The following is a 27,081-nucleotide window of genomic DNA, read 5'->3' on the forward strand; positions in this document are numbered from 1 at the left end:
GCTGAGACAGCGCCAATGCACTCCAGCCTGGTTGACAGAGTGAGACTCCATCTCAAAAATAAAAATCATACAAAATTTAAAAATACACTATCACAACTATTCACATAGTATTTACATGGCAATAGGTATTGTAAATAATCTAGAGATGATTTAAAGTACACAGGGGGTGAGGGGTGTGCGCATACTAAACATTTTATTTAAGGGACTTGAGCATTTGCAGATTTTGGCCCCTGGTGGGCCTAGAATCAATCCCCGACAGATACCAAGGGTGACTGTATAAGTATCTTCAGTATCAGCATTGGAACTCTTCTCTCACATAATACATTTTCAGGGAGTAATCTGTTGAAAATCCCAAACTGTTATTTAAACAAACTACCAAGAATACAATTAAGTCCTCATTTAACATCATGGATAGGTTCTTGGAAACTGCAACTTCAAATGAAACCTGGTAAAATGAAACCAATTTTACCACAGGTTAATTGATATAAACAAAAGTCAAGTTCCTGAGGTATATTTCTGGTCACAAAAACATCACCAAACTTCTAAATAAATACCCCAAAAAGTTTCAAATATTAAACATTGAAATAAACGTGAGCTATACATACATTTGAGAAAGATTAATCAAAACAAGTAAGATAAATGACTATATTTACCCAATTATTACAGTTCAGTGTCACAGGTAATCAGAGCCTATGTCAGCAGCTCAAGGACACCATCCCATCATAGGGCACACTTGCATAGACATCTACACTCACTCAGACTGGGACAATTTAGACATGCCAAGTCATCTAACGTGCACATCTTTGGGATGAGGGAAGAAACTGGGGTACTTGGAGAAAACCCACACAGACATGTGGGGGAGCATGCAAACCACACAGTGGCCCTGGCCAGAAATTGATGTTTTTTTCATCAACATTACAATGAAAAACAACACTGAATGAGTGAATGAGATGACATTATTTAAGGACCTGCTGCACAGTTATATAAACCTATTTAGTAATCAAGGAAGAGTTTCCCTAATAAATAAAAATATTTTCAGAAAGGGTAATAAGCAATAAAACTAGCATTTTAGAACATGTACAATGATTACTAGAATTCCAGGCAAATGCCACATGCAGGTTCCAGGAACTAGGATCTGGAGATCTTTGAAGCCATTATTTAGCCTACAACCCTCTCCAAACAGAGTAGCTATGGTCCTAGGAGAATGGGACAAATTCTCATCGCTTTTTTTCCCTATCTCTGTCCTCTTACCTCCTACAGCTTGGCTCTGGATACAGAGGCAGTAGCAGAAAGAATGTAGCACAGTAGTATAACTAAAAGCCCTAACTCTCTAACCAGAGGACTGAAAATTGGAGATCCAGGGAAATGGAAAGTAAAATGAATACTGAGAAGAGGAAGAAGCTCAGGAAAGTTGTTTTTTGAACTCCTTGGTATACTTCCTAGCTGTATATGAATGGCTATAAGCCTAAATTGCTTATCAACGTCTGAGAATTAAAATTCAGCATAGACCAAAACCCAGGTCCCAGTCTAGCCACTGGGTGGTACACATATGGGACAGATCCAAATACCACTATAAAGACTCTAAAAACTTAACTGACATTGGAACTACAACCAACATAAGACTGGTGGGAACTGATGTCCTGAGCCCATCATTATCAATGATCTGATAAAACAAATATATCAACATCTCCATAGCAAGACTCAGAGTCTCATAACAAAATATTCCAAATGTCTAGAATATAATCTGAAATCACTCAGCACATAAAGAACCAGGAAATTATCATCTCAATTAGGAAACAACAATCAACAGGTACCAACAATCAGGTGAGACACACTGGATATAGACAAAGGCTTTAGAACAGCTATTATAAAAATTCCCAAAGAAATGAGGGCAAACACTCTTGAAATGAATGGAAGCACAGACAGTTTAAACATAGAAAAAGAAGATATAGAACACCAAATGAAAAGTTTACAATGGAAAATACAACAACAACAACAACAAAAATCTAAGCCACTTCCCTAAATCTATCAACTGGAAATCTGGAAAGACAAGCTTCTCTTTTAACAGTGACCATTCCTTGTGACGGTCAACTCTATTAATCATTAACACCTCAGTGCTAACTATTTTAATCAGATGGCTTTTTTTTTTTTTTAGCCCTAGTGATATTAACTGAAAAAGAAATTGTCTTTGAACTTTGCCACAACTTTAGTCATCCCTTTGCAATAAAGTGCCCACAGCTGGCATTCAATGATTGTTGAGAAAACTTAATAAACAGAAATAAATAGAATAAAAGCATGTCTTTATACGACAGAGAAAAAAGGTAAGTAAAATGTGACAACTAGATACAAAATAGGCCCACTGTTTTATAAGATGTGTTTAATATAACACTCAACATGCTGGCTCTTTAAAGTGAAATGAGTAGGTAACTCTATAGGCCAATTTTTTTTTAAGGTTTTTTCAAGATGAGTTCTTGCCATGTTGCCCAGGCTTGCCTTAAACTCCTAGGCTCAAGGGATTCTCCCACCTCAGCCTCCTCGGTAGCTGGGACTACAGGAACATACCACTATGCTTGGCTCCCTAAATCATATTTAAGTGTTTAAGATATTGTTATTAAATCAATGAATTTAATAAGTATCATACTAAAAGCCAAGAAAAAGCATGGTATGTACAACTTGAAATCCACATGGATTTCATTTTGGCTCTCTTTATTAGTAAATCTTCACAAAAATTTATTTACACAAAATTAGTAACTTAATGGATATTTAAAAAATAGATTGTAATAAATAGATGTAATTTCAGAAAAGTTCCGATGTTTGTTCTACATACTAAAAAAAAGAATTTAAAAAAAGGGTCAAGATTAGAAAACATGAAAAATAGCTGACTCAGGGTTCAAAAAAAGGAGATAGACCCTAGGTTCTAGACTTGGACTTAAATTTATAGAACTACCATATAAAATATAAATACCATATATCAACATTAAATTTGGTTAACAATCACTACTTTAAAATTTTAAAGATATTTATTGCTAAAAAACAGAAAGATTTAACATTCTTCAAAGCACTAAAATGGCTTGAGGCAATTATGCCAATCACAAATTTCCATATACTTGTACACCACAGGAATGTATAAACATTTTCATTTCAGATTTACTAGTCCATTTAATCAAGAAATTTGAACATCTGGAGATCAGGAAAATGCAAATCAAAACCACAATGAGATACAACTTCACACCCACTAGGACAGCTATAATCAAAAACACAGATAATTAAACTTTAAGGATATAGGGAAATTGGAACCCTCATATACTATTGGTAGAAATGTAAAATGGTCAGCTGCTTTGGAAAATAGTCTGGCAGTTCCTCAAAAAGTTAAAGAGTTACCATATGACCCAGAAACTCTATGCAAGGTATATATCCAAAGAAACTGAAATATATGTCCACACAAATGTATACAAGTGTTCACAGCAGCATTATTTATAATAACAAAAAAATGGAAATAACCCAAATATTCATTAATTGATGAAATAAACAAAATGTTGTATATATCCATACAATGAAATATTATTCAACAATAAAAAGGAATAAAGGACCGATACATGTTTTCAAGATTCATCTAAGAAGCCAATCACAGAAAACCATTATTCCATTTATATGAAATTACCAGAATAGTAAAATTTATATAGACAGAAAGAAAGTAGATTAGTATATTAGTTGGCCAAAGGCTGTGAGAGGAGAGGATGAAGAAAACAGGGATGACTGTTAAGTACGGTTTCTTTTTGGGGAGATGAAACTGTGGTAATGGGTACACAACTCTATGAACATACTAAAAGCCAATGAATTGTATACTTCAAATGTGTAAATTGTATGACATGTAAATTATAGCTCAACAAAAGCTTTTAAGAAAAACAAAACACTATTTCTTTTAAAGCAAAGAACTGGTGTATGTAACAAAGTTGGTTAAACACACTTTGCTGAATACTGCTCCTACAAGGCTTTTTATTTCTCACTTAAAATTTCTTAAATATAACAAGAAAGAAAGAAGACTGGAAAAATAGTTCAAGATAAACCTCCATGTGAAGAATTATATGCTTTACTGTTTTCTTAAAAATGTCAAAACATCTCTACAGCTTCTGTCATTTGGAAATTAAGAAATTCTTCAAAGGTAGAATACTAGTAAAGTTGCCACCCATACATAAAATAACTTAAGCAAACTACTTTATCTATTATTAGATCCCATCAGCAGTGCAAACTATAAAATGATTTTTAAAAATATAAACCAGGCCAGGTGCAGTAGCTCGTGCCTGTAATCCTAGCATGTTGGAAGGTCAAGGTAAGAAGATTGCTTGAGGCCAGGAGTTCAAGACCAACCTGGGCAACATAGTGAGACCTTGTCTCTACAAAAACATTTTTAAAAGTTAGCTGGGCATGGTGGTGTACTTGTGGTCCCAGCTACTTGGGAGGCTAAAGTGGGAGGATTGGTTGAACCCAGGAGTTCCAGGTTGCAATGAGCTATGATTGCACCACTGCACTTGACCCTGGGCGACAGAGTGAGACCGTGTTTCAAATATATATATATTTTTTAATTAAAAACTATTTTAAAAACTAACCAGATTCTCCAAAAAAGTAAAAACACATTTTCAAAAATGCTACTGACTTGATTCTAAAAAGACTATCTCAGTGTCTTCCATATGAGGCAAGAGAAGAAACCAATTCTTAAGCCTGATTTCCCCTACCCCTGAGATCATGGCTTCCTGTAGATAGAATTTTATATTTATATTTTCCCATTGTTAGTAATGGTAATTAACAACATGTAAATGGTATGGTTAAAAGTCACCCTCATTTCACCTTTGATACTTTATCTTTTCTTTGTTTGAATGCATTGATACTTTATCTTGATGTGTCACATTACTTCAACAGAAATAAAAAATACATTTTGAAAAGCAATATAAACAATTAACCTTTGTTTCAGAAAATTACACTAAAAAACTGTTGGAAACCAGGCATGGTGGCTCACGCCTGTAATCCCAGAACTTTGGGAGGCCAAGGCGGGCAGATCACCTGAGGTTGGGAGCTCGAGACCAGCCTGACCAACATGGAGAAAACCCCATCTCTACTAAAAATACAAAATTAGCCGGGCTTCGTGGTGCATGCCTATAATCCCAGCTACTCAGGAGGCTGACACAGGAGAATGGCTTGAACGCAGGAGGCAGAGTTTGCGGTGAGCTGAGATTATGCCATCGCACTCCAGCCTAGACAACAAGGGTGCAACTTCGTCTCAAAAAAGAAAAAAAAAAAACTGTTGGAAAGCTTGAAATGATTAACTACAGGTATTATGAAAACTAAGCATAGGAAAAATTAAGGCAATTTTTAAAACCAGGAAAAACAAAATATTGAATAAGAAAGAAACCTAGCTGGGCACAGTGGCTCACACTTGTAATCCCAGCATTTTGGGAGCCTGAGGCAGGCAGATCACTTGAAGTCAGGAGTTCAAGAACAGCCTGGCCAACATGGTGAAATTCCATCTCTACAAAAAAATACAAAAATTACCCAGGCATGGCAGTGTGCGCCTGTAATCCCAGCTACTTGGGAGGCTGAGATGGGAGGGAGAATCTCTTGAACCTGGGAGGCAGAGGTTGCAGTGAGCCAAGGTCGTGCCACTGCACTTCCGCCTGAGTGACAGCACAAGACCCTGTCTCAAAATGCAAAAAAAAAAAAAGAAAAAAAAGAAAGAAACCTATATCATAGTACACTATGTTGCAAGGAATATTTACATAGTCATAATATTATAAATAACACCGATTCAACCAAAAATTGTGACATAAACTGGATTTTGTCGGGGAGGGATGTAAGAAAGTTAAATACGTATCTCTTCTATAACTGCAAAGCAAAAGGTAAGTTTAAAATTAATTTTTAAATAACAGTAAAGGGCCAGGTGCAGTGGCTCACACCTGTAATCCCAGCACTTTGGGAGGCTGAGGCTGGCAGATCGCTTGAGCTCAGCAGTTTGACACCAGATTGGGCAATACAGCAAAACCCCGTCTCTACAAAAAATACAAAAATTAGCCGGGCATTTGTGGTACATTCCTGTAGTCCCAGCTACTTGGGAGGCTGAGGCAGGAAGATTGCTTGAGCCTGGGAGGCAGAAGTTGCAGTGAGAAGTGCAGTGAGTCCCGCTACTGCACTCCAGCCTAGGTGATTGCAGTGAGTTGAGATTAAGTCATTGGACTTTAGTCCGGGTGACAGAGTAAGACTCTGTCTCAAAAAAAAAAAAAAAAAAAAGTAAATAATAATATTTACAACTAAATGGTATACCAGAAGCAACTACTAGAAACTGGTTGCTTCTGGAACCCTGATAACATTGAGGTAGGTAAGGATAGGAACTCTTGCTTTCACTAACTCTTTTTTATTCTATTTTAACTATGTGCATATGTCACTTTGATAAAATAAATAAATAAGATTTATTTGCAAAACAGGTGATGCATTTCCTACTGATACATAGATTCATCGTAAATCAAAGATTGCATTTCATCACACCCTCTGCCCTGGTAACCTGATTTCGGGTCCTTATTTGACACCATGGTTTGTTTCCTTTTTTTTTTTTTCCTTTTGGGACAGAGTTTCCCTCTTGTCGCCCAGGCTGGAGTGGAATGGCACAATCTCGGTTCACTGCAACCTCTACCTCCTGGGTTCAAGCGATTCTCCTGCCTCAGCCTCCCAATTAGCTGGGATTACAGGCACCCACAACCACACCTGTCTAATTTTTATATTTTTGGTAGAGATGGGGTTTCATCATGTTGGCTGGTCTTGAACTCCTAACCTTGGGTGATCCACCCGCCTTGGCCTCCCAAAGTGCTGGGATTAAAGGTATGAGCCACTGCGCCCAGCGATGGTTTATTTTCTCATTCTACTGGGACTTAATACTTATAGCAGCAGCACATTTAATTTGTGGATCTCAGTATGAGATACTATGTAAGATGTTTATTTCTTTTAGGTTCCCTCAGAGAATCACCAAAAGAAAATTCATGCACAGAGTATAAAATATCCCCCCGTAAAAGGCTTACTAAGTTTTATGAAAATAAAACCAGTTATTTCCATATGATGTTCTGAGTTATATTTATATAGATTACTATCCTGCCAAGTTATTTTATTGTTAAAAAATAAACACTTCGTGAAAGGTAAACAGTTCTCAGTCTTATGCAGATGCTAAAAAAGTTGATCTCATAGAAGTAGAGAGTAGAATAGTGGTTACTAGAGGTGAGGAAAGGGATGTGGGAGGAAGTGATAGCTAAAAGTTGGTTATGTATAGAAAAGTACAGCCAGATAGGAGGAAAAAGTTGTAGCATGTTAGGGTGACTATAATTAACAACAATTGGTTATATATTTTCAAATAGCTAGAAGAACAGATTTTTTAATGTTCCCAACACAAAGAAATGATAAATGTTTGAGATGATGGATATGCTAATGGCCATGTGTAATGGCCTATTTGGCATTATATACATATATCTAAACATCACACTGATTGCAGCAGTGGGCCTTCTGGAGTGGCCGCTGACGTCACGCCAGCTGCAGCAGGGAGACACAGGTGGTGGCGGCAGGATTGACTTCAAGAGCAGCAATGGTGGCAGTGGGTCCCCTGTGCTCCACATCCCCGAGGCAGCCCACTGCACAGTTGTCAATGTGGGTTGTGGGGGGGAGAGGGGTGGCGGAGATGGGCCTGTGTCTGTGACAGTGGCCTGCTCCACAAAGACAGCGCAACCCAGGGACAAGTGGAAGCCCCCCCCACCTCCCCACCTTGGGAGCCAGGTTCAGCTGCCCACCAGCAGAAGAGCAGCATGGTTGCGCAGGACGGGCAGGCAGAGAGGGGCCCAGCGAGGACCTGGAGCCCCCACCCCAGGCTGCAAGGAGATGCAGCCAGGGCTGCCGACAAGCTCCAGGGAGTGAGCGAAAGCCCCGCCCTCTCAGGTGCAGGACCCAGACATCTCTGGACTCTGCACCCTCAGGGGTCTGGGAAGGCCTCCCTGCCCCTGCAGGCTCAGGAGCGTCTGCTCCTGCTGCCTGGCCTCTCCCGACTCCCAGCACCTGCTCCGATCTTGAAGCAGGGTTGAGGCCAAGCCCGGGCACTGTCACAGCCTGGCCAGGTATGTAGACACTTAGGGCAGTGTTGATATGCCAGCTGCCTGCTGCCTAAGCCCCATTGGGACTTTGGGCACCAACAAGCAAGACAGGGGAGTCAAGGGGAGATTAGCACAGCTTGGTGCTGGCCTGCAGGTGCCCCTTGGCAGGAGCAGCCTGAGAGCCATAGATGTTGGCAGGCAGCAGACAGGCTCCTGGGCAGAAGGGGGCAGGTCCCCAGTGAGGCCCCACCTTCAGGCCAGGGAGGGCCTGAAGGCTGGGGGCCCGGCTGCCAGTCCTGTGGACTGGAGTGGGAACTTGTGGTGCCTTTTCCAGGCACAGCAATCCATAGACCAATCAGTGCATACTTCCTCCCCTCTGAGGCCCATAAAAGCCACAGGATCAGCCAGAGCTGCACAGATGATGGAACAACCAGCTGTGGGGAGGAGTTACCTTCTCTGCTGAGAGCTGGACCAAGGACGGGATGACCAGCTGAAGAGAGAAGTTACCCTCTCTGCTGAGAACTGAACACTCATCAGGATACCCTGGCTACAGAGAGGAGCTGCCCACTGCAAGTCTCCTCTGAGCTGTTCTATTGCTCAATAAAGCTCCTCTTCATCTTCCTCACCCTCCATCTGCATACCTCATTCTTCCTGGTTGTAGGACAAAAACTTAGGATCCACTAAATGGTGAGGCTAAAAGAATTGTAACATAAACAGAGCTGAAACATTCCCCTTGCTTACCACATTGTGGGCAAAGAGAAGGAGAAAAGAGCTGCAGCCCTTCGGGAAGCCCAGACCTGGGAGCTCCCTGAGCCAGGGCTGAGTCCCTCTTTGGGGCCCTGCGGTTCCTGGTGCCTCCAAGCTTCCAGATGCCATCACACTCCCCAGGAGCAGCCAAGGAAGCTGCCTGCAGTGTACCTGGTCCAGCTGCAGCCTTGCATGAAGGCAATGCCCATGCCAGCACCTGGAGCTACCTGCTCCGTAGCAGCAGCCACCGTGTCTGACTGCGCACTGGCTGGACCCCACTCTAGCTCACACACCCATCCTCGGCTCCATGCCTAACTCGCAGTCTCCCTTGGAGGCATGAAATCCAGGCCCATAGCGTGAGCCTGCCAGGCCAAGTGGATGCAACAAGCCCAGCGGGCCCGGCCAAGGCACCACCAGCCACAGGTTTCTGGCCAGAAAGGAGACATCTTAAAGATCCTGTAACAACACTGTACTAGATAAATATGTATAATTATTAAGTAAATTAATATAAGAAAAGAAAAAGGAAACTGTTTATTCTTAAAAAGAAAGCATCAAGTAATACTTCCAGAAAAAAACAAAAAGATACTAGTTGCTCCATCTTCTTGGTATATTTTATTGTTTTTGTCTGACAATGTGTGTGTTCTTTTTTTTTTTTTTTTTTCTTTTTCATGTAAGAATTACCCTAAGAGTCCCAGAGCGGTCTTAAGATAGGACTGTGTCAGACAATATATCCCACAGAATTGTTGACTATTATATGCTAGATATGAGCCCATACCATAAAATGTTTATAGAACACGATCGTCAGAAAGTTACTAATACTCTTCTTAAATTTATCATTATAATTTTTTTTTTTTTTTTTTTTTTTTTTTGAGATGAGGTCTCACTATATTGCCCAGGCTGGCCTTGAACTCCTGGGCTCAAGCATTCCTCCCACGTCAGCCTTCCAAAGTGCTGGGACACAGGCATGAGCCACCGTACCCAGCCTCTTCTTAAATTTAGAGAATAGAACACTCCTTATTACTTTTCTCCCTTCCTCAACTCTAAAAGCGAAGGAGCCTTTTCTACACAAAATACCTAGAATACCTCAGAATATTACCTACTTATATCTGACAGACTGTCAGACCAATAACCAATTCCAGGACTGATTCCACAAACCAGATTACCACTCTGCCTTAGGCAACTTCCTGCTGCCAACACATAGAATACTAAGTCCTGCGACTCGGTCTCCTTTTCTTGCCTCTGAAGGTACCTTATCTATTTAGGTCTATTTAAATACACAACTATAAGAGATACTCAGAGCGTAAGCTACAGTATTACTAGAGATCAATGAAGTAAGTTACTCATATGCCCTTGCAATTAGCTTGGCACTGGTTTAAAATAATTAAATAATTTCTTTGAAGTTCTAGGTTGTAACTCCCTTTCCACTCACTAGCTTCCTTTAAAGCAATATTTGTCCCTACTCAATAGCTGATCTATTCCCAACCCAAGGAAGAAATTGAATTCCCCTCAGGTCTGCTGGTGCCCAAAAATGCCTATTAAGGCTTCCGGTTCAACTAGTAGGTTTCAAGTCAAAATTGCTCTCTTTAAAATTAGTAGCTCTGAATTTTGCCTATTGAGACTTCCTGAGTAGCTTTTTTCTTTGCTGTTCTACACTTTCATCCATGATCTTAAAATTGGCCTCCCTGTCCTCGCAATTGGCTCCTCCTATCTGTCCTTATTCTACTTTATTATCCATACTTTTCTTGAAGTGAATTATCTTGGATCTTCTATCCTCAGTAACCTCATTCTGGAGTCTCCTTGCTTTAACTTAGATCTCTTCCCTTCCCTTCTCTTCTCTTCTCTCTCTCTTTCTTTCTGGAGTCTCCTTGCTTTAACTTAGATTTCTGTCTTTTCTCTTTTCTTTCTTTTCTTTTCTTTTCTTTTTCTTTCTCTTCCTCCTCCCCCTCCCCGACCGTCCTCTCTTTCTCTCTCTCTTTTTTTAAAGACAGGGTCTCACTCTGTCACCCAGGCTGGAGTGCAGTGGCACAATCATGGCTCACTGCAGCCTCAACCTCCCAGGCTCAATCAATCCTCCAGCCTCAGCCTCCTGAGTAGCTGGGACTACAGACACATGTCATCACATCCGGCTAATATTTGTATTTTTTGTAGAGATGAGGTCTCACTGTGTTGGCCAGGCTGGAGATTTTCTAAAAGCTTAGTTAAACCCAAATATAACTTCGTATCATAAGGAAAAGGGAGAGTTCCAAATTTATCACTGAACATTTCTTCTTTTCGCTATCCCAACTTCCCCAGCCTAACCCAGTCCTCAGCCTTCTCCCCTCCATTCCAGGCAAGTTTCCAAGTCAATGGTAGAACATCACAATTTAACTGTACTTGTAACTTTTCTAATTTCAGTCAAGCTAGTCATATACCTAAATTCCTACAATTCCGATCAAAGTTTTGGAAGTTCTTCTGTCTCAGAATTTAAGTGACCAGGAAAAGACCATTAAGTAAATAATAAAGTTAGAACCAAAACACAAATATCCTAACAAAGATAGAAAAGGAAATGATAGTTCTGTCCAATAGTCAACTTTTATATCCCAGGCTCACTTTCCTAAATAGTGTTAAGTATTCTTCCTGAAAAACCCAAAAAGTATATTTAATTTAACGTTTTACCAACTTTTGTGGAACAACTGAAATACAATACAACTGCACATACTTAGGCTGGGTATGATGGCTCACATCTGTAATACTAGCACTTTGGGAGGCCAAGGCAGGTGGACGGCTTGAGCCCAGGAGTTCAAGACCAGCCTGGGGAACATGGCAAAACTCTATCTCTACAAAAAATAGAGATAGTGGCATGCACATGTAGTCCAAGTTTCTCAGGAGGCTGAGGCGGGAGGATTGTTTGAGCCTGGGGAAGTCAAGGCTGCAGTGAGCTGTGATTGTACCACTGCACTCCAGCCTGGCCACCAGAGTAAGTCCCCATCTCAAAAAAATAAGTAAAATAAACTTTAATATTAAAAAATATGCACACATTTAAAGTATACAATTGAGGTCAGGCACAGTGGCTCACACCTGTAATCCTAGCACTTTGGGAGGCTGAAGTGGGAGGGTTGCTTGAGCTCAGGAGTTCAAGACCAGTTTTGGCAACATGGCAAAACCTCATCTCTACCTAAAAAAAAAAAAATTAGCTGGGCATGGTGGTACACACCTGTAGTCCCAGATACTAGTGAGGCTGAGGCACAAGAATCTCTTGAACCTGGGAGGTGAAGGTTGAGGTGAGCAGAGATCATTCCAGCCTGGGTGACAGAGCAAGATGCTGTCTCAAAGTAAAAAAAAAAAAAAAGTGTACAACTGATCAGTTTTGTCATGAGTATATACCAGTCACTAAACACAAATAAGAAAACAAAAACCAAACATTTCTATCACCTCAAAAGTTTACTCTGGGCCGGGCACGGTGGCTCAAGCCTGTAATCCCAGCACTTTGGGAGGCCGAGGCGGGTGGATCACCTGAGGTCAGGAGTTTGAGACCAGCCTGGCCAACATGGTGAAACCACGTCTCTATTAAAAATACAAAAATTAGCCGGGTGTGGTGGCGGGCGCCTGTAATCCCAGCTACTCGGGAAGCTGAGGCAGGAGAATCTCTTGAACCCGGGAGACGGAGGTTGCAGTGAGCCAAGATCGTGCCATTGCACTCCAGCCTGGGCAATAAGAAAGAAACTCTGTCTTAAAAAAAAAAAAGAGAAAAAAAAGTTTACTCTGCCCCTATATAATCTATCCTTTCCCTTTTCTCCTGCACCAATACCAGTACCCGGTCTCCAGGCAAGCTTCCTTTCACAATAGATTAGTTTGCGTTTCTTGGAATTTTATATGAATGGAATCTTAAACATGCATGCTATTTTTGCCTGGCTTAATTTATTCAGCATAATGCTTCTGAGATTCATTCATGTTGTTGCATGTATCAATAGAGCTTCCTTTTTATCACTGAATCATCTAATAAAATTTTACGAAGAAGTAAAAAGAAAATCCTCATTGTGAAAACATCTTATTCTATTTATAGTACAAAGAACTTATATTTTCAAGATATTTCTATTTTGAAAGGGAGAATGTCAAAGAAAGACTGCTCAATGAAAAAAAATTACTGGTATCATAATACTTAAGGAAAAATAAAAAGAAATTAAAGACTTCAATTACAGTTGACCCTTGAACAACACAGAAGCTGGGGCACTACTCCCCTCAAGGTTGAAAATCTGAGTATAACTTTGGAGTCCAGAAAAACTTTACTAATAGCCTAACAATCAAAAGCCTTACCAAAAATATAAACAGTTGATAACACATATTATGTGCCTTCCACACTGTATTCTTACAGTAAAGTAAGCAGAGAAGGGAAATGTTATTAAGAAAATCATAAAGGCAGGGCATGATGGCTCATGCCTGTAATTCCAGCACTTTGGGAGGCAAGGCAGGCGGATCACTTGAGGTCAGAAGTTTAAGACCAGCCTGGCCAACATGGTGAAACTCCCGTCTCTACTAAACATACAAAAATTAGCCAGGCATGGTGGCATGTGCCTGTAGTCCCAGCTACTTGGGAGACTGAGGCAGGAGAATCACTTGAACCAGGGAGGTGGAGGTTGCAGTGAGCTGAGACTGCACCAATGCACTCCAGCCTGGGTGACAAAGCGAGACTCTGTCTCAAAAAAAAAAAAAAAAAGAAAGAAAGGTAGGAAAGAAGGAAGGAAGAAAGAAAGGGAGGGAGAAAAGGGAAGGAGGGAGGGAGGGGAAGAAAAGAGAGGAGAGGAGAGGGGAGGGGAGGTGGAGGAAGAAGGGAGGGAAGGAAAAAGAAAGAAAAAGGAAAGAAAATCATAAAGAAGAGAAAATACATTTTCAGTACTCTACTGTATATATCATAAGTTTATGTCATCTGTTTAAAGTAAGAATCATCCGTCTGAAGTGGCAGGCAACCACAGCTGCAGACCTCAATCTACTTTACATATCAAACAGTTCAATTTTTTCCTATGTCATGATTTTCTCTGCTTCTTGGGAACACTTCCAGGATCACCAGTGGCACTTGATATGGGTCACATGGTGTTATTCAAGGTTTAGGGTACTGCACTAAACACAATAAAAAATATAAAAAACACAAGAGATCACTTTTACTGTGATATGCCATTTACTGGAAAGATGAAGTGCTCACGTGGAGATGATTAGCACCTCAAATACTTACAATATTTGAGTTTACCATAAAAACAACAATGAAATTATTATAGTAATATAATATATATTACAGTTAATTTTATGCAGTTATGGTTTAATACTACATTTTTCTGTTTGCATTTTTCTTGACTGCAAATGATGCCATGTATGATCTGTTTGTATGCATAAGTTTTGATAAATTTTAACTTTTAATAATAGACGTATATATTTTATGGTAGTACCTGGTAAAATAAACTAATATCTACTTGTATTTTATGCATTCACAACATACCTCTCTCAATTTTTTGATGTTTCTAAGCTATGCGGTTCATCTGTGGCTTTTTCAAAATGTTGCAAATCTCCAAATATTTTTCCAATATATTCATTGAAAAAAAATCTGTGTATAAGTAGACCTGCGCTGTTCAAATCCATGTTGTTCAAGGGTCAACTGTATCTAGCTTCAGCAGCTCAATATATATACAGCGACAGGGTTTCACCATGTTGGTCAGGCTGGTCTCAAACTCCTGACCTCATGATCCACCCGCTCGGCCTCCCAAAGTGCTGGGATTACAGGCGTGAGCCGCTGTGCCCAGTCACATTTTTTGATTTCATAGTTGCTGACGTTTTTTGATATATTTTAAGAGACAGGGTCTCTATTGCCCAGGCTGGAGTGCAGTGGCATGATCGCTGCAGCCTCAATCTCCCAGCCTCAAGTGATCCTCCCATCTCAGCTTCCAAAGTAGCTAGGACTACAGGCGTGCACGACACCCAGCTAAATTGTTTTTATTTTTTGTAGAGAAGAGGTCTCACTATGTTGTCAGGGCTGGTCTTAAACTCCTGGGATCAAGCAATCCTTGAGATTCCGAAAAGTGCTGAGATCACAGGTGTGAGCCACCACACCCGGCCCTCCATTTGTATCCTTGCCTCAGTCCCTGCAAATATTAAGTATGTATCTTTCTTCATCCAAACACCGACTTATTCCTACACACAAAATCTTTCTTCTACACATAAAACGTCTCCATTCCTAACAAAGACTTCCACAAAGTCCTATCCAGGTCCTACATTCAAGTCCAAGGTCTCTATGTGATTTTCAATTCTTTCCACTAACTCTAAAGGTGACTCATTGTGGTCTAGTGATCTATAAACTAAAAAGCAAGTTGATCTCTTACATGTATTATGCAATGGTGAAGCAGAAAAAATATATCTACAATAGAAATTTCCATTCAGAAAAGGGAAAAGTGGAAAACATATGGAAGTCATGAAGGTAAACTGCCAGGGCAGGAGAGTACATTTCTTGGTCAGCCCAGTTACAAGTCCAGGTTTTGTTCCCTGAGAGAAATACACTGTCTACAGCACTCCCTGGCCCTTAACCTTATTCCTTAGCAATTATTTTTCAAGAAGTGGGCAATGGGTCATGTGCTTTTGTTGAAGATCACACAGATCTTGTGGCTGCGTTGAATTTTACAACATGTATGACCAAATTCAGATAAATTTTATCAGCTAAATTTTGGCAGAGTCTGTAACACTGACAGTTATAAACTTAACCTTATTTTACCTTATAATACCAATTAAGGATAGAAGTTTCTCATAAAGATTCACTTGGATAGGATTCCAACTGTTTTTATCATCTACTACACTAGTCATGTCAGTAGTTCAGTTAATACACCAAGAATTTGAAATAAGTAATTATACATAAGGTATTTTCTCTAAGAGTGTTTTTGTACAAATTATTTCTTCAACATCTGGCATACCACTTAGAACATCCATAATTTATGTAATGTTCTTGATGTAAAGTTTTCTACAAGGAGTTCACTAGTCCCATTATGCTTAACTATATGTTAGATCTTCTATTACAAACTCTGTTTTTCAATAGCTTATAAAGCTGTTTAAATTTGCTCTAGCTTAAAACTTGAAAATTAAGGACCATCAAGATAATAATGCACACATTTTTTAAAGTTCATATACATTTGAAAGAACAGAGTGATACACTCTGTTGTACTGTCATCTTACAGAACCCGTGAAATCTTTTTTGTCCTGTCTTATAAAAAGAAATGTATTAAGATAGGGTCAGGTGCGGTGGCTCAAGCCTGTAATCCCAGTACTTTGGGAGGCCAAGACGGGCGGATCACGAGGTCAGGAGATCGAGACCATCCTGGCTAACACGGTGAAACCCCCGTCTCTACTAAAAAATACAAAAAACTAGCCGGGCGAGGTGGCGGGCACCTGTAGTCCCAGCTACTCGGGAGGCTGAGGCAGGAGAATGGCGTAAACCCGGGAGGCGGAGCTTGCAGTGAGCTGAGATCCGGCCACTGCACTCCAGCCTGGGTGACAGAGCGAGACTCCATCTCAAAAAAAAAAAAAAAGAAATGTATTAAGATAATGAAATTTAAGAACTAGCATGAATGTTACACTATGAACAAAAAGAGAGGCAATCAACATAATGTACTAGTGAATATTTCACAGATTCTAGTTACAGGGAAAGATTTCAAACCAGTAACCTGTTTGTTGTTCTGTCAGCTATAATGTCAAGATCAAGATTTACCATAACAAAAATGTTAGCTGCTTTTCTCTAGTTAATATAAACAAGTTAGTCATTTTACTATATTACAACAGTCAGCGACCAACAGTATCAAGAGCTATCAATGACTAGAGTTGTCAAGAAAGTTGTTAGCCCTTAATGCTAGTAAGTCTAACAGAAAGGGATTTAATCAATAATATAGATAACTAACATCAAAGAAACCAAATACAAATCACTATTCTGTGATACTCTCCCTAAACCTAGACTATCTGGTAAATATGCAGGCACCCCCAGCCAGAGGACATCTAAATACAACAAGACTACTTCAACATGAATTCACCAACACTAATAGGAAAATATCCTACTAATCAGCTGTTTGTTTTCACATGTTGATCACTATGTTTAAAAACACTCCAGAATCTGACATGGCTTTTGATTAATATATACAGTTTCCTCTAATCTAGAAAAAGGTTAAGTGTTCAAAGCTTGCAAAGTTAGCAAAGCTAACTAACTTCAGGTCTCCTCATCTCTTGGTTATTGTCTTAGTCATTCTTTTAATAGGATTTTGCAGAATAATACAACTATTAAAAAGAAAGTATTAATAAATAAAACATTTGCTAAGTTTACACAATATGCACAGCACTCTGGGGCATATTCTTTTTTTTTAAGAAGTAAAGTCTGCTCATCAAGAATAACAACTTTGGCTGGGCATGGTAGCTCACGCCTGTAATCTGTTCTTTGGGAGGCTGATAGGGGAGGACTGCTTGAGCCCAGGAGTTTGTGACCAGCCTAGGCAATATGGTGAGACCCCGTCTCCACAAAAAATAAATAAACTGATTAACTGGGTATGGTGGCACATGCCTCTGTCCCACCTACTTGGGAGGCTGAGGTGGGAAAAATCGCTTGAGCCTTGCAGGTCGAGGCTACAATGAGCCATGATCGTGCCACTGCACTCCAGCCTGGGAGACAGAGTGAGACTGTCTCAAGATTTACATGAATAAGTTTAGACAAGACATACATGAACAATTAGTGAATGGGCCATTATCTAATAAAATGTTGTGCTACGTACTACAGATTCAGACTTTAACGCCTGAAAGAGAGTTCAGGATAGGAGAAAAACAATGTTGGCTAAAATTGTTGGACGCAGGCAAGGCACGGTGGCTCAAGCCTTGTAATCCAGTCCCGTGGGAGGCTGGAACAGGCAGACAGCTTGAGTCCAAAACATCAAGCCCAGCCTGTGCAACATGGTGAAACTCCATCTCTACAAAAAATATAAAAAATTAGCCGGGCATGGTGGCACATGCCTATACTCCCAGCTACATGGGAGGCTGAGGCAGGATAATCTCTTGAACCTGAGAACTGGAGGTCGCAGTAAGCCAAGATGGCGCCACCGCACAGCCTGGGTGACAGGGCAAGACTCTATCTAAAAAAAAAAAAAAAAAAAAAACTATATAGAAATGTTTTGTTATTAAATTTGTTTGAGGGGAGTAGATGTTCTGAGGAGGTGGCACCCTAAAGAAAATAAAAACACTAGACAATTCAGAGTGGGTGAGGCCAGGCATGGTAGTACACACCTGTAATCCCAGCAATTAGGGAAGTCAAGGCAGGGTGATCACCTGAGCTCTGGAGTTCAAGACCACCCGGGCAACATGATGAAACCCCATCCCTACAAAAAAAACAAAAATTAGCTAGGCGTGGTGGCATGCACCTGTATTCCCAGCTACTTGAGAGGCTTGAATTCAGGAGGGCGAGGCTGCAGTGAGCCGAAATTGCACCACTGCACTCTAGTCTTGGTGGCAGAGTGAGACCCTGTCTCAAAAAAATATATAGTGGCCTTGGTTCAGAAAAAGACTAATCTCAAGGAGAATATATTTTTCATTTATTTTCCATTTACCTTGTTTTCTCAATCCCCTCAAATTCTGTTCATTATTTTATTCAAGAAATACATGGTTACTATTATAAGCAAGATTAGAAGTACATAAAAATATATATATATTTTTTTGAGACAGAGTCTCACTCTGTCGCCCAGGCTAGAGTGCAGTGGCGTTATCTTGGCTGACTGCAACCTCTGTCTCCTGGGTTCAAGCAATTCTCCTACCTCAGCCTCCCGAGTAGCTGGGATTACAGGCGCCCACCACCACGCCCAACTAATTTTTGCATTTTTAGTACAGACGGGGGTTTCACCGTGTTGGCCAGGCTGGTCTCAAACTCCTGACCTCAGGTGATCTGCCTACCTCGGCCTCCCAAAGTACTGGGATTGCAGGCATGAGTCACTGTGCCCGGATTAGAAGAACAAAAAATATTAAGTACACTAATCTATTCTCAAAACAGTGTGTCTAATGAGATATACACATAAGTGCTAAAAGGTATAAATGGCCGGGCACGGTGGCTTACACCTGTAATCCCAGCACTTTAGGAGGCCGAGGGAAGGGGATCACCTGAGGTCAGGAGTTCGAAACCAGTCTGGCCAACATGCTAAAAACTTGTCTCTACTAAAAATACAAAAATTAGCCAGGTGTGGTGGTGGGCACCTGCACTCCCAGCTACTTGGGAGGCTGAGGCAGGAGAATCACTTGAACCTGGGAGGCGGAGTTTGCAGTGAGCTGAGATCATGCCATTGCCCTCCACCCTGGGCAACAAGAGCAAAACTCCATCTCGGGAAAAAAAAAAAAAGTATAAACTACCATGAGTTCTTATTCCTCACCTAAAATATTGTCTGCATTGGAATTTATAACAGTAAGTCTTCAGAAGTAAAAATTAGAGCTCCATTAATCCTAGATAAATCTCTCTTTTGCTCTAAAAATATTTGGCCGGGCGCAGTGGCTCAAGCCTGTAATCTCAGCACTTTGGGAGGCCGAGACGGGCGGATCACGAGGTCAGGAGATCGAGACCATCCTGGCTAACACGGTGAAACCCTGTCTCTACTAAAAAAGACAAAAACCTAGCCGGGCGTGGCGGCGGGCGCCTGTAGTCCCAGCTACTCCAGAGGCTGAGGCAGAAGAATGGCGTAAACCCAGGAGGCGGAGCTTGCAGTGAGCTGAGATCTGGCCACTGCACTCCAGCCTGGGTGACAGAGCAAGACTCTGTCTCAAAAAAAATAAATAAATAAAATAAATAAATAAAAATGTAAAGCTACTGTTTTCAGGAAAACAATTTAGAAACTTACACTGCTACTGCTCCCTTATATAATATATGCTAAAATGGTTATCCTTTTTAAGTGCATGATCCTTTTATACTAAAATCCCAAAAAACCTTTCCTTGCTCTTAAAAAATATGTTATTACTTTTACTATTAAAACAAAACATTGAGGGGAGGGGGAAGGGATAGCATTAGGAGATATACCTAATGTAAATGACGAGTTAATGGGTGCAGCACACCAACATGGCACATGTATACATATGTAACAACCTGCACGTTGTGCACATGTACCCTAGAACTTAAAGTATAACAAAAAAAAACAAATTATTAGCTAGGGAATACAGTTGTTTCCATCTACAATTGGCAGCTTGTATAGTCCTGTAGCGTTCTTTATAGATATATTGATATTAAAATATTGTTATTATATCTCAAAACGTTACTTTCAAAATCTCACCAAGAATAATGATCCTCTGTTTACTCAGACTTAAAGGTCCAAGCTCTCCATAGGATTTTTTTTTCTCCGTAGGATTTTAAAACAGAACTCACAAGGGTCATATGTACTGACCCTTCCCAAGCTTTGCAACTAATTACCTTGTTTATAAATCCCATCATTTAACTTGATCTCCCTGCAGTTGTGGAATATAGATCATCCATTCCACAAGTCTATCTACCCTCTAAAACTAAATTCAAGCTTCAAAATTACCAGCCCTGCCAGGCTCACTGGCTCACACCTGTAATCCCAACACTTTGGGAGGCCGAGGTGGGAGGATCGTTTGAGCTCAGGAGTTCAAAACCAGCCTGGGCAAGATGGCAAAACCATGATTCTACAAAAAATACAAAAATCCTTTGTCTTTTTAGAACTTTGTTGGTTTAAAGTCTGTTTTATCAGAGACTAGGATTGCAACCCCTGCTTTTTTTGGCTTTCCATTTGCTTGGTAGATCTTTCTCCATCCCTTTATTTTGAGCCTGTGTGCGTCTTTGCATGTGAGATGGGTCTCCTGAATAAAGCACACCAATGGGTCTTGACTCTTTATCCAATTTGCCAATCTATGCCTTTTAATTGGGGCATTTAGCCCATTTACATTTAAGGTTAATATTGTTATGTGTGAATTTGATCCTGTCATTATGATGTTAGCTGGTTATTTTGCCCGTTAATTGATGCAGTTTCTTCACAGCATTGATGGTCTTTACAATTTGTGGGTAACCTGACCTTTCTCTCTGGCTGCCCTTAACATTTTTTCCTTCATTTCAACCTTGGTGAATCTGACAATTATGTGTCTTGGGGTTGCTCTTCTCGAGGAATATCTTTGTGGTGTTCTCTGTGTTTCCTGAATTTGAATGTTGGCCTGCCTTGCTAGGTTGGGGAAGTTCTCCTGGATAATATCCTAAAGAGTGTTTTCCAGCTTGGTTCCATTCTTCCCATCACTTTTTGCAGTGGCTGGTAGCAGTTGTTTCTTTCCATGTTTAGTGCTTCTTTCAGTAGCTCTTGTAAGGCAGACCTGGTGGTGACAAAATCTCTCAGCATTTGCTTGTCTGTAAAGGATTTTATTTCTCCTTCACTTATGAAGCTTAGTTTGGCTGGATATGAAATTCTGGGTTGAAAACTCTTTTCTTTAAGAATGTTGAATATTGGCCCCCACGCTCTTCTGGCTTGTAGGGTTTTTGCTGAGAGAACACCAATCAAACGTAGATTTGGTCTTTTCACATGGTCTCATGTTTCTTGGAGGCTTTGTTCATTTCTTTTTACTCTTTTTTCTCTAACCTTGTCTTCTCACTTTATTTCATTAATTTGATCTTTGATTACTGATACCCTTTCTTCCACTTGATCGAATCAGCTACTGAAGCTTGTGCATGCATCACAAAGTTCTCATGCCATGGTTTTCAGCTCCATCAGGTCATTTAGGGTCTTCTCTACACTGTTTATTCTAGTTAGCCATTCGTCTAACCTTTTTTCAAGGTTTTTAGCTTCCTTGCCATGGGTTCGAACATCCTCCTTTAGCTCGGAGAAGTTTGTTATTACCGACCTTCTGAAGCCTACATCTGTCAACTCGTCAAAGTCATTCTCTGTCTGACTTTGTTCCTTCGATCCTTTGGAGGAGATGAGGCACTCTTTTTTTTAGAATTTTCAGCTTTTCTGCTCTGGTTTCTCCCCATCTTTGTAGTTTTTATCTACATTTGGTCTTTGATGTTGGTGACCTACAGATGGGATTTTGGTGTAGGTGTCCTTTCTGTTGATTTTGATGCTATTCCTTTCTGTTTGTTAGTTTTCCTTCTAACAGTCAGGTCCTTCAGCTGCAGGTCTGTTGGAGTTTGCTGGAGGTCCACTCAAGACCCTGTTTGCCTGGGTATCACCAGTAGAGGCTGCAGAACAGCAAATATTGCAGAATAGTAAATATTGCTGCCCGATCCTTCCTCTGGAAGCTTTATCCCAGAGGGGCACCCACCTATATGAGGTGTCTGTAGGCCCCTACTCAGAGGTGTCTCCCAGTTAGGCTACACGGAGGTCAGGGACCCACTTGAGGAGGCAGTCTGTCCATTCTCAGAGCTCAAACGCCATGCTGGGAGAGCCACTGCTCTTTTCAGAGCTGTCAGACAGGGCTCAAATGCCATGCTGGGAGAGCCACTGCTCTTTTCAGAGCTGTCAGACAGGGACGTTTAAGTCTGCAGAAGTTGTCTGCTGCGTTTTGTTCAGCTATGCCCTGCCCACAGAGGTGGAGTCTAGAGGCAGTAGGCCTTGCTGAGCTGAGGTGGGCTCCACCCAGTTCAAGCTTCCTGGCAGCTTTGTTTACCTACTTAAGCCTCAGCAATGGCGGACACCCCTCAGCCAGGCTGTCACCTCACAGTTTGATCTCAGACTGCTGCGCTAGCAGTGAGCAAGGCTCCGTGGGCATGGGACCCGCGGAGTCAGGCACGGGAGAGAATCTCCTTCTCTGCTGGTTCCTAAGACCTTGGGGAAAGTGCAGTATTTGAACAGGAGTGTCCAGTTTTTCTAGGTACAGTCTGACACAGATTCCCTTGGCTAGGAAAGGGAAATCCCCTGACCCCTTGTGCTTCCCGGGTGAGGAGACGCCCTGCCCTGCTTCAGCTCGCCCTCCGTGGGCTGCACCCATTGTCCAACCAGTCCCAGTGAGATGAACCAGGTACCTCAGTTGGAAATGCATAAATCATCCGTCTTCTGCATCAATCACGCTGGGAGCTGCAGACCGGAGCTGTTCCTATTTGGCCATCTTGGGCCATTACATAATGGTAAAGGGATCAATTCAACAAGAAGAGCTATCTATCCCAAATATATATGCACCCAATGCAGGAGCACCCAGATTCATAAAGCAAGTCCTTAGAGACCTACAAAGAGACTTGGACTCCCACACAATAATAACAGGAGACTTTAACACTCTACTGTCAATATTAGACAGATCAATGAGACAGAAGGTTAACAAGTATATCCAGGACTTAATTCAGCTCTGCACCAGGCAGACCTAACAGACATCTACAGAACTCTCCACCCCAAATCAACAGAACATACATTCTCAGCACCACATCACACTTATTCTAAAATTGACCACATAATTAGAAGTAAAGCACTCCTCAGCAAATGTAAAAGAACAGAAATCACAACAAACTGTCTCTCACACCACAGTGTAATCAAATTAGAACTCGGGATTAAGAAACTCACGCAAAACCACAAAACTACATGGAAATTGAACAACCTGCTCCTGAATGACTACTAGGTAAATAATGAAATGAAGGCAGAAATAAAGATGTTCTTTGAAACCAATGGAAGAAAGACACAGTGTACCAGAATCTCTGGGACACATTTAAAGCAGTGTGTAGAGGGAAATTTATAGCACTAAATGCCCACAAGAGAAAGCAGGAAAGATCTAAAATCGACACCATAACATCACAACTAAAAGAACTAGAGGAGGCCAGAGTGGTGGCTCACGCCTGTAATCCCAGCACTTTGGGAGGCCGAGACGGGTGGATCACGAGGTCAGGAGTTCAAGACCAGCCTGGCCAAGATGGTGAAACTCCATCTCTACTAAAAACACAACAAATTAGCCGGGCATGGTGGCAGATGCCTGTAATCCCAGCTACTCGGGAGGCTGAGGCAGGAGAATCGCTTGAACTCAGAAGGCAGAGGTTGCAGTGAGCCGAGATCGCGCCACTTCACTCCAGCCTGGGCAACAGAGTCAGACTCCATCTCAAAAAAAAAAACTAGAGAAGCAAGAGCAAACAAAAACAAATGCAATCTCTATACTATATAATACTATATAAATCACAAGAGTCAAAAGCACACAACATATGTTAGAAATAGAAACTGTTGGCCGGGCGCGGTGGCTCAAGTCTGTAATCCCAGCACTTTGGGAGGCCAAGACGGGTGGATCACGAGGTCAGGAGATCGAGACCATCCTGGCTAACACGGTGAAACCCCGTCTCTACTAAAAAAAATACAAAAAATTAGCCGGGCGCGGTGGTGGGCGCCTGTAGTCCCAGCTACTCGGGAGGCTGAGGCAGGAGAATGGCGTAAACCCGGGAGGCGGAGCTTGCAGTGAGCTGAGATCCAGCCACTGCACTCCAGCCTGGGCGACAGAGCGAGACTCCGTCTCAAAAAAAAAAAAAAAAAAAAGAAATAGAAACTGTTGGCTGGATGAGGTGGCTCACGCCTGCGTTGGGAGACTGAGGTAGGGGGTCACAAGGTCAAGAGATTGAGACCATCCTACCCAACATGGTGAAACCCCTTTTCTACTAAACATACAAAAATTAGCCAGGCAAGGTGGCACGTGCCTGTAGTCCCAGCTACTTAGGAGGCTAAGGCAGGAGAATCGCTTGAACCTAGGGGTGTGGAGGTTGCAGTGAGCTAAGATCATGCCACAGCACTCTAGCCTGGGCAGCTGAGCGACACTCTGTCTCAAAAAAAAAAAAAAAAGAAACTGTCTGTCAGGCGTAGTGGCTCATGCCTGTAATCCCAGCACTTTGGGAGGCCAAGGCAGGTAGATCACCTGAGGTCAGGAGTTCAAGACCAGCCTGGCGAACATGGTGAAATCTTGTCTCTACTAAAAATACAAAAAAATTAGCTGGGTGTGGTGGTGGGTGCCTGTAATCCCAGCCACTCGGGAGGCTGAGGCAGGAGAATCGCTTGAACCTGGGAAGCGAAACTTGCAGTGAGCCAAGATCATGTCATTGCATGCCAGCCTGGGCAACAAGAGCAAATCTCTGTCTCAAAAAAAATAAAATAAAATAGAAACTAGGGTTAATTAAAAATGGCAAAGAATGGTTCTATATAATATACCAAGCCTAAAATTGCTGTAATATATATACATTTTTTTTGAGGCAGAGTCTCACTCTGTCTCCCGGGCTGGAGTGCAGTGGCATGGTCTCGACTCACTGCAACCTCCACCTCCTGGGTTCAAGCAATTCTCCTGCCTCAGCCTCCTGAGTAGCTGGGATTACAGGCACCCGCCACTAAGCCCAGCTAATTTTTTGTTATTTTTAGTAGAGATAGGGTTTCACCATGTTGGCCAGGCTGGTCTCGAACTCCTGACCTTGTGATTCACCTGCCTCAGCCTCTCAAAGTGCTGGGATTATAGGCGTGAGCCACTGCGCCCAGCCATAATTTTTATTATCTTATAAAATTTATTCTTTTTTTCTTTTGAGACAAGGTCTCACTGTCACCCAGGCTGGAGTACAGTGGTGCAATCATAGCTTGCTCTAGCCTCAATCTCCCGGACTCAAACAATCCTCCTGCCTCAGCCTCCTGAGTACCTGGGACTTACAGGCACACATCACCACGTCTGCTAATTTTTTTTGGTTGTTGTTTTTAAGTAGAGACGAGGTCTCGCTATGTCGCCGAGGCTGGTCTGGAACTCCTGAGCTCAAGTGATCCTCCTGCCTCGATCTCCCAAAGTGCTGAGATTACAGGCATAAGCCAACATACCCAGCCAATAAATTTTATTCTTATTTCTCATTTAGAATCACAAAATGCACATCTGTGTATATAACTACAAAATAGTAAACTTTTATTTATTTTTTTAGAGACAGTGTCTCACTATGTTGCCCAGACTGGACTCCAGTTCTTGGGCTTAAGCAAGTTTCCTGCTTCAGCCTCCTAAGTAGCTAGGACGATAGGTACGCACAGTGGCGCCTGGTTCAACATATTATTTTTAGAAAGAGAATATTTATATCAAGTTAGCACATTTTATCTCTACCTAAACATTTTAGTAGAACTTAAATAAAAATTTAATTAAGTCCCAATAAGCTAGTATTTCATTTGCAACATTTAATTTTATAGAATTAACTACATTTTACTATATGCAAAAGTTTTATTTAACATAAAATTTATAAAACATACTTGCAACATAAAAATTTTTATGTCACAGAGATTAACTTTTTTTTTTTTTTTTTTTTTTGAGACGGAGTCTTGCTCTGTCGCCCAAGCTGGAGTGCAGTGGCGCGATCCTGGCTCACTGCAAGCTCCGCCTCCTGGGTTCACGCCATTCTCCTGCCCCAGCCTCCCGAGTAGCTGGGACTACAGGCGCCCGCCACTGCGCCCGGCTCATTTTTTTTGTATTTTTAGTAGAGACGGGGTTTCACCGTGGTCTCGATCTCCTGACCTTGTGATCCGCCCGCCTCGGCCTCCCAAAGTGCTGGGATTACAGGCGTGAGCCACCGCGCCCGGCCAGAGATTAACTTTTTAAGAATAAGAAGCCAATCATGGAAATGTTCCCATGATCATAATCAGTGGCTATTAAAGCTCAAAAGTACAAAAGAAACAGAATTACAGCTCTGTAGTACTCCCATTTGGCCTCTAAGAACATAGCCATGTTGACATCTAAAACAAAACCTTGTTTACCCACTCAGGAAGAAAAATAACTACAGGTAAGATCAAATCTTTTAAGAGCAGAAGGCCCCTCAGGAACTTAGGCTGTTGGATAACTACCTCAAAGGAAAACTTAGAACAAAACGATTACCTCAGCAACTTTTGGAGGCACTCCATCCCCAAGCACCTCCCGGATGAAGCAGTGCTGGCCCATGTAATATGAGAGTCCACAGGTCCTCTTGAAGGCATCCTTCAGTCGTTTTAGCTCTACATCTGTAACTGCAATTTGGAAACAGAAGATGGGTAAGAAATCAGGAGAGAAAAGAGGTCTCTCATAATTTTTTTCAACCTGGTTCCTAAGAAAAATTGAGGCTAGACACAGTGGCTCACGCCTATAATCCCAGTACTTTGTGAGGCCAAGAGAGGTGAATCACTTAAGGCCAGGAGTTCAAGATCAGCCTGGTCAACATGGCGAAACCCCATCTCTACAAAAATTACAAAATTAGCCAGGCGTGGTGGTGCACGCCTATAATCCCAGCTACTTGGGAGGCTGAGGCACGATAATCACTTGAACC

The 27,081-nt window shown here is 41.5% G+C and overlaps 1 protein-coding gene and 1 long non-coding RNA gene across 6 annotated transcripts in view; both read right to left on the reverse strand.

The window, feature by feature from the left end:
* USP32 (ubiquitin specific peptidase 32) overlaps positions 1-27,081 on the reverse strand; it is a 220,997-nt gene that overhangs the window by 145,084 nt on the left and 48,832 nt on the right. For all 5 annotated transcript variants that reach the window (XM_077970812.1, XM_015120007.3, XM_077970811.1 and 2 more), the window contains exon 2: positions 26,658-26,785. In XM_077970812.1, coding sequence (XP_077826938.1) covers positions 26,658-26,785 — 128 coding nt within the window. The remainder of the gene's footprint in view (positions 1-26,657; positions 26,786-27,081) is intronic.
* Positions 10,709-18,001, reverse strand: LOC144335481 (uncharacterized). Its single transcript, XR_013406363.1, has 2 exons — positions 16,377-18,001; positions 10,709-10,858 (listed from the first exon to the last, which is right to left on the reverse strand). It is a non-coding gene; the product is annotated as an uncharacterized LOC144335481 (long non-coding RNA).

The sequence above is a fragment of the Macaca mulatta genome, chromosome 16 (genome assembly GCF_049350105.2).
Source record: "Macaca mulatta isolate MMU2019108-1 chromosome 16, T2T-MMU8v2.0, whole genome shotgun sequence".
Taxonomy (NCBI): Eukaryota; Metazoa; Chordata; class Mammalia; order Primates; family Cercopithecidae; genus Macaca; species Macaca mulatta.